Source organism: Pseudopipra pipra, chromosome 3, assembly GCF_036250125.1.
Source record: "Pseudopipra pipra isolate bDixPip1 chromosome 3, bDixPip1.hap1, whole genome shotgun sequence".
Lineage (NCBI taxonomy): Eukaryota > Metazoa > Chordata > Aves > Passeriformes > Pipridae > Pseudopipra > Pseudopipra pipra.
Genome location: NC_087551.1, coordinates 46,617,629 through 46,625,569, shown reverse-complemented (window position 1 = coordinate 46,625,569; position 7,941 = coordinate 46,617,629). Strand labels below are relative to the sequence as shown.

At 48.8% G+C, this 7,941-nt stretch overlaps 1 protein-coding gene across 10 annotated transcripts in view; it reads left to right on the top strand.

Moving 5' to 3' along the window:
- The first annotated feature begins 3,390 nt into the window (after positions 1–3,390).
- Positions 3,391–7,941, top strand: part of QKI (QKI, KH domain containing RNA binding) — a 152,992-nt gene continuing 148,441 nt past the window's right edge. The window contains exon 1 of one of the 10 annotated variants that reach the window (XM_064648971.1): positions 3,391–4,091. In XM_064648971.1, coding sequence (XP_064505041.1) covers positions 3,950–4,091 — 142 coding nt within the window. In that variant the 5' untranslated portion in view covers positions 3,391–3,949. Of the gene's footprint in view, positions 4,092–6,413; positions 6,511–7,941 lie in introns of those variants that run through there. The other 9 variants (XM_064648972.1, XM_064648970.1, XM_064648974.1 and 6 more) reach the window with 9 other exon arrangements.

Sequence of the window (7,941 nt, the reverse complement as noted above, 5' to 3'; positions counted from 1 at the left end):
TTGAGATTAGATTAATGCAATGAAACTTCACCTTAAAAGAGAAACTGTTGGAGAATACTACAGGTTATATGATACAAGAAAGGCCACCTAGATGAAAACACAAGAGTTAAAGATAGGGACTTCTGCTTGTGTCTAGACTGAAGTTAAGACCTTGAGTACTTACCTAAAGAACTCTTCAAGACCACAGGACCTGATTATCTTGAAACAGACTAATCAACTTCTCTCTTTCTGCCCCCTCCCCTTCCCCTTGACATCAAGACCACACAACCTCTCACCCATACTCACAGAACCTGTTTACCCAGTCCTGTGTCATGTCCTCCCCCCTGCCTTCTTTCCCCATGGGAACACAGGAAAATTAAGACAGTGTAAGAGTATTTCTAGTGCCTCTGTAGATCAGGCTGTAGTCATGCCAGTCTCAATGGGAGCTATACCTTCTCACAGCTCTTTAACCAGAACTAATTCTACTTTCATCTCCTTGGAACTCTTAAAACACCCTTTCCTAGGATGTGGAAGTGTGGGAAGGTAAAGGCAGAAAGAAGAACATAAGGTATGCTGAGAGGCGTTTTTAGGTAGCTTTTTTTGTTTTACTGTGTTTTTGATAAAGAAAGATATTGTGCTGATTTGCTTATTTAAAACTAATGCTGAATGATCTGCATTTTATTAAAACACTCAGCTTTTCCACAGGCTTTTCTCTAAAGATTTAAATTCACAGTCTTGAAGTATTTACAGAAAAAATAAAGGATATGAATTTTTTCTGTCATTTATGCCTAATTAAATGGGCAGCTTTATCATATAGCTTTGTCTCAATTTCTGTACTGTTCTAAGAAAATAATTCAGATTAACATATAGCAAACTAGGGCTGGAATTTTGCATTGCGCTGCATGAGTGATTCCTCAACTGCTGGTGTGCACCATTTCATTCTCCAGTAAATAAGCACAAAATAACACATGATAAGCTCTATAGTTCCTATTAGTAGGTAAGACAACTGACAGTTACTGCACAACAATTTGTGCTGGTATTTCTTACCTTGCTCCTATCCAAGCACTGGAAACACTTGATGTGCTGGAAGCAATAATGAAGTGGTGTGGGAACAGCTGCACCAAATCTGCTGAAAAAAAAGTCTCCATATGCTCTTTTTACTGTGAGAATCATCAGTCCAGAACAATTATTCTAACATCATCGACATTTATCTAATTTTAGGATGAAAGCTTGCTGTTCGACGGATGCCCTTAATCAAATGGAAGGATTTGACAGCATGTTTTCTCAGGGTTAAAAAGAGCCTTCACTCACTGCCTAAAAATCAGTGAGTAAAGGGCTACAAAAATGCATCATCGTCCAGACTGGTCTACAAGAAGCAAAAGGATGGCAATTCTCTTAAGCATGTAAAGTTGTATTTTAGCTTTTCACAATCCTAAAACAAGGTTGGAAAAGAGCAAACACAATCGTGTTACTAAATAGGAACCGCAATGTTTTGTCATCCACAGCCATACTGCGGTGTGCTGTGGGCATGCTACTGATGAACTAAGAACCTGTATTTTAAAAAATGTTTTGTAACATTGCTACTTTTTGATAACAAAGATAATGTTTTCTGACTGACTATGTAATTTTTTTCAATGATGGAAGCAATAAAATTGACTTACCTTACATAAGCCATTAATTTTTACTTAATGTAAACAAACCCCTGAAATGAAATAAAAATTCTCATGTCCAAATAATGAGCTCTGCCTGTTTAAAGGGGAAATATACTATAAACACTAGACGGAATGCAATAATCCAAGGCATTTTTACTATTGTGAGAACTATGCTTTCTCTACATTTTTGTCAATGCGCATCTTTCAGGAAAAGCAGTTAACCCTGCTTGACATTACCCAATGACACTGTGCACCTGTCAACATGACGTGTCTCTTTCTTTTTAGTTTTGGGAGCATTGGTTCATTGCGATTAATCTATCTTCAAATACCGTACAGTATGTATTGAAATACATTTGAATTTTTCACAGAACTTCAAGCAACAGCCCCAGCCCTATTAAAAAAGACTGTCTTCAGCGAGCTATATGAAGAACGCAGCGATTTTTATCTAGCTTTGTGACAAACGCTCTACCAAGCTATCGAAAACTACATCAAAGCTTCCTGATGATCTCTTAAGTAATAAAAACCAAGTAACAACACCGAGTAGCTGCGTGGGGAAGGAGGAATACGTACAAGCAACCGCGCCGCGCTGCTTTGCCCCTGCAGCTGCAGTGGATGGAGCATATTAACTTTGGTCCTGGCTGCCGGACACCGCCGCTCCTAGCACGTCTCCCATACACACCCGCCAAACAAGACACGGCCGAGGCCCAAACGCGGCGCTGCCCTACGAGCAGAAAGGGCTCCAAGCGGCCCCGCCGACGCGGCCCGGGCGGGCAGGAGCGTGACGGGACCCGCGGGCTGGCCCGGCCGGAGCGGCCGCTGCGCGGTGCCCGCAGGGGGGCCGTGCGGGACAAGGGCCGTGCGTGCGGCCGCGCCGCCGCCGCCGCCTGCACGGACAGACCCCGACTCGCTCCGCGCATCTAGGGAGAACGGCTTCCCGCCAGCTCCGCTTCTTCCTGCTCGCCGCTGGCGGCCGGGGCGCTCCCGAGGCTTCCCCGCTCCCCGCCCGCCCCCGCGGCCCCGGCACCGACCGGGAATCGCTCCTCGCGCCGTCCGCACCGCCCACCGCCCGCGTGCGCAGGCGCGCGCGCAGCCCCCGCACACACCTGCCCCCTCCCCCTTCCCCGGCCCCGCCGCCGCGCGACACCAGGGCAGCGCGGAGCGGCGCGAACACGCGCGCCCCGGCGGGGCTGGCCCCGCCCCCGGGGGGCGCACGTGACCCGGCCCCGCCCCCGCCCTGGCGGCGAAGGCGCCGCGACGCGACTTTGTTTGGGAGAGTTCCGTGCGCGCGCTCGTGTTCCCGCGCGGCGGGGCGGGGCCGGGTGGGGCGGGGGCGCACGGGAAGCTGGTTGTCCCCCCGCCGCCGCCGCCGTCCCGCGCTCCCGGAGCGGAAGAGAGGGAGAGAGAGAGGGAGGCACAGCTGCGGCTCCGCCAAGTGGCGCTGCCACCGCCACCGCCGCCGGGCAGCGGCCGCCCCGCCCCTGGTCCCGCCCCCGGCATGTCCCACCCCCGTGGGCCCTGCCCCCTCCCCTCCTGCCGCCGCCGCCGCTGCTGCCAGCGCAGCCTGAACTGAAGCGAACTCCGGAGCGAACTGAGGAGAAGTGAGGAGGCGGCGGCGGCGGGGCTGAGACTCACCAAGCCACAGGCGGCGGCAGCAGCAGCAGCAGCAGCGGCGGCAGGAGGGCGGGCGGGCGGGAGGAGGAGAAGGAGGAGGAGGAGGACACACGCCAAGCGCACCGCGGCGGCAACAACAGCAGCGGCGGCGGCGGCAACAGCGGGGAGACACCGGCGGCGGCTCCTCGGAAGCGGCAGCCGCGCCAGCAGCGCCCGCCCGCCCCGCGCGTCCCCTCCTTCCCTCCCCCGCCGCGAAGACAGGGGGCAGCGCCGAGAGGAGAACCGGGCTCAGCGTGTGTGTGCGCGGGAGGAGGAGGAGGAGGAGGAGGGGGGACACACCGAGGACTGCGCCGGCCGAGGGCGCACGGAGCAGGGGAGCGGCGGCGGCACCGAGAGGCGGCGGCGGGTCCTTGTGCCCGGGGAGGAGGGCGCAGCCCGCACGGGGGTTTCTACCGAGTTTCCTTTTTTTTTTTTTTTTTTTTTTTTCCTCCCCCCTCGGTCCCTGGGACTCAGCGGCGGGTCTGCGTTTGTCTCCGGATTTGAATCCTCCTCCTTCTCCTCCTTCCTCGGGGAAGCTCCCCTCCCCGCCCCCTCCCCTCCCCCACCGCCTCCCTGCCCGCCCGGATCCAGCCGGGCGCCCCGTGCCGCGGTCGCGTTGCTCGGCGGAGCTGCTGCGGGCGCTCGCCGTCTCTGCGCGGGCTTGGAATATGGTTGGGGAAATGGAAACCAAGGAGAAGCCGAAGCCGAGCCCCGATTACCTGATGCAGCTGATGAACGACAAGAAGCTGATGAGCAGCCTCCCCAACTTCTGCGGGATCTTCAACCACCTCGAGAGGCTGCTGGACGAAGGTAAAAGCGCTCGCCCGGCCGCCCCCTCCCCCGCCCCGCCGCCCTGCCCTGCCTCCCCCGCTCCGGGGATCCCGCTCGGCCTCCCGCCCCAGCCCGGCTGGGCGGCAGGGACGGCCCGGGGCCTGTTCCGCTCTCCCCGCTGCTCCCCGCACGCTCCCGGCCCCGCTGGGGAGCCTAAAACAAAGGGGAAGTGCGGGCTCTCCCCGCCCTGGCCGCCGCCGTGCGGTGCCGGGGGACTCGGGGAGCGAGTGGAAGGGGGAGAAGCAGCCCCGGCCGCGCGGGTCCACGCTCCCCCCGGGAGGGTTTCCCCCCTTATTTTTTTCCTCCCCCCCCCTTCTCCGCACCATCTCCTAAAACCGGGGTAAGGGTAACTACGGCACGGAGGGGAGGGAGCGAGGAGAGGAGCTCAGGAATGCGCTCTGGGGGAAGGCAGGGAGGAGGGGAAAGGCTGGCTGGCGGCTGGCGCTCCCCTCCCTCCATCCCTCCCTCCCTCCCGCGGCGGCGGGGGACAGAGGGGTCCTGCCGGCGCCCTGGGAGCGCTCCGCCGCCCGGCCCCAGGGCCCCCGCCGGGGGGGGCGGCGGGTGTTTGGTTTCGAGATTTGGCTCTTCTGGAAGCTGCTTGGACTTGAATGACTAAGGCGGAGGGGGACTGAGCTCTTTCTTCAGCTCCAGATCTACCCCACCCCGAACTGGCCACAAACTAATTACGGTTTTCCTATATTGCGAGGGAAGCGAGTAAATTCTTCTTTCAGCTACCCTTACCTTTTAAAGAAACTTAACTTTAAAGACTCCTACGTGTGACTTTAGTGAAGGGAAAAAAGGGTTACGAAATTGCCTAGTCTACTCCTGCCAAACGTCCACCCCAGCCCCTCACCCGCTCCTGCCGCGAGACGAGGGCTCCCCCCGCATCCCCCCCATTTTTTCCCTAAATAAATTTCTTTAAGGTTAAGCTTTTACATATAAATAATCATATTTTAGAAATAGAAGAATACGTGTTGGGAACTTACTGTATCCCATACGTTTTCCCACTACAGTAGCAGACCCACTGTGTTAAAAATAAGGTGATACACTTGTTCTTAGTATTTTAAATTCACCTTATACTCGGGTTCACAGGTTTGTTTTTCTTGTCAAAGGCGTTTCCTTTCTTACAACTTTAAACCTAGGCTTTTTGGAGGGTTGGACCTGTTCGTTTAATCGTATGTGATAGCTTTGTAGAATACGATGAGGCCATGAATTATTTATACAGTTTTAACTTGTTGGAATTCTTAGTGTGAAATACTGATTTTTAAGATTTGGAGTTAGGATTCTTGTTTGCGGACGTATTCTTCCTCGCTAAAAGAAGTTTGGGAAGTTGTTGACCTCTGAAGATGAAAGAACTGGTTATATTTGGTAGAACAACTCCCCGCCCTCTCCCAAGACTGTAAAAATGAGATAGTGACTGTAGTACAACACAAAAATAGCGTATCGAGAAAATGCTACCTTCTGAAAGAAATGATAGAGGAATTAAAAAAAAAACAAACCACAAACCTGGTGGAGAATACCAAAATATGGACTGTGGGAAGCAATGTAATGGGAGATTCTATTTTTATTTTCAAGACTCTTGGAGGAGTTTGAATTTATATTGGAGCAAATGCGGACATGAAAAGTAAAACTATTTAAGACATATGTTCTTGGTCACCCCAGCAAACAATCTCCTCAGAATAGTTAGACTTACAATAAACATCAAGAAGAAACTCGACTGAGAAGATTCCTTTATAGCGCAAATGAGCCTTCTAGAGGCTTGATACTGGATTTTTAAATTCCTGAATCTCTTCAACTTAATGTATTTGGCCAGAGGAGGCCCGGAGCCTTTTTTTTTTTTCTTTTTCCCCAGAGAACAAAAGGAAGGAAAAACATTTCCCAATGCAAAAAGGACACTGAAAAAGGATTGTCTGAAGTACTTACATCTTGTCATATATTTTGAAATATTGAAAACTCTGGAAGCCTGTTTGTCAAGTATTGGAGTTTCAAAATGAGGGCTCTCAAGACTATTGCTGAAAAAGTTTAAGGACTGTGTTGGAACTGTTTGTCACACTCTTCTTCAAAAGAAAAACAAATAAAATACAATCTGTGTTTCTGAATAGTCTCTGGAAGAAGACTGCTACCCCTTTAAGCTTTTCTGCTTTTCCTGTTTACGTTGGCAATTGTGTGGAAGTATTGTGGAGGCAGAAAACTTTTTGGAATGTTGAAAAAAATGTTTCATGCAAATCTACTAAATTGCTTCATGACTTCAAAATGTGAACACTAAGGGGCGCCAGTTATTTTTTTTTTTCCTGATGCGTGAGGCCAGCCTCTGAGCACCAGTGCTGACTGGGGCAGGGAAATTAACAGATCTGTTAGAAGATGCCAAAAATGACAAAATGCTTGTGGATTTGTGCAGGTATCGGTATTTGCATGGGCTTACATATATTGGGTGCTTACAGGCAGTATTACAGAGGTGGAGTAGGTCATAGCAATTAACAGTTGAGAAGTTGGTTGTTTTCGGGTGAAGCGCTTATCCTGGTTCTCAGAGGAGGGACTGTGTTAAACATCTTGAGCTGTATGCTACACTGACATTCTCCAGCTGAAGGGCTTAGCAGTAGCAAATTACAGGTTTGCTAAAACAGTCTGCAAGATTTAGAGCAATTTCTTAAAAGTGTATTATTTAATAGTTTCATCAGTTTTTTCCTGGCACCTCTGAGTATACCAAGTATTTGGGGCAAGTGTGTGTCTATGTAGATATATATATATAATCTAAAAACAAGGTTACAGGGTTCACATTCCCTCTTTGTACCCTCTGCCCTGAAATTTCATTTCCTTCTTCTATTTATTGTTTAGTGTTTTATGTAGGTGGGGTTTTTTTTTTAGTTACTATACAGTCATTTTCCTGAAGGTTTTGTTTATGTTTGAGAAGAATAATATTATGATCAGCCATTGTCTTTTATATTGTGTGCTGATCAAATTGAAGAAATAAAGTCACAACCCTAAGAATTCAAACAAATAAAACATGGGATTGCTTTCCCTATTAGAATGCTAGGGTTTTTTTCATTATTATTATTTATTTATTGTCACATGTCAGTATTTAAAAACAAAACTGAAATGGACTTGTCATTACTTCTTGGAATTGTATGCAGGACGAGAGAAAAATAGACCTGTCTGTTTAGGTGAGCAGTAGTACATCTAATCTGGTTAGGTTACAGAATGTACATCTCCTTTTTTTGGGCCATTTATGTGCTGCGTGTATTATCCAAAACACATTTTCCTTTCTGAACTCTGTCCTAGTTTTTGATCTTTGAAAATTTTAGCACTTAACTTAGTAGATGGTCTCTGCTTTATGGCATTTAGTTCTGAAAATCAGCTTAAATGTAAGAGGTATATGGAGGAAACTTTTTTTAAAAAAAGAACTACTTTATAATAAAATATGAATGTCACAGTTTTGTTTGGATTACAGTTATTTTTCCATATGTGTGCTTTCAACTTCTTATGTGTAAATAAGGCTTTTGTGGATTAACGAGGATGTTTAAAGTGCACATCATAATAACTAGGAAGCTGAATTGTTTTTATCAGAGTAGTGCAAACCTGTGGGAAGAGAGGGCTCTTCCTGAATGTGGAATAGGCTGTATTTCCTGTAATTGTTTGCACCATCAAATGTGACCTGATTTTTTTTTTTTTGGGTGCCTAGGCTTCTCAGATACTAACTTTTATGATTTTAACCTGCATCGTTTTTTCTGACAACTTGTATATTTTAATGCTCCCCTTTGTGGGCAATGAATAGAGTTGTTCCTGTTTTCTTGCACTAGTTTTTAAAAATTAAATTGGACATTTCAAACTC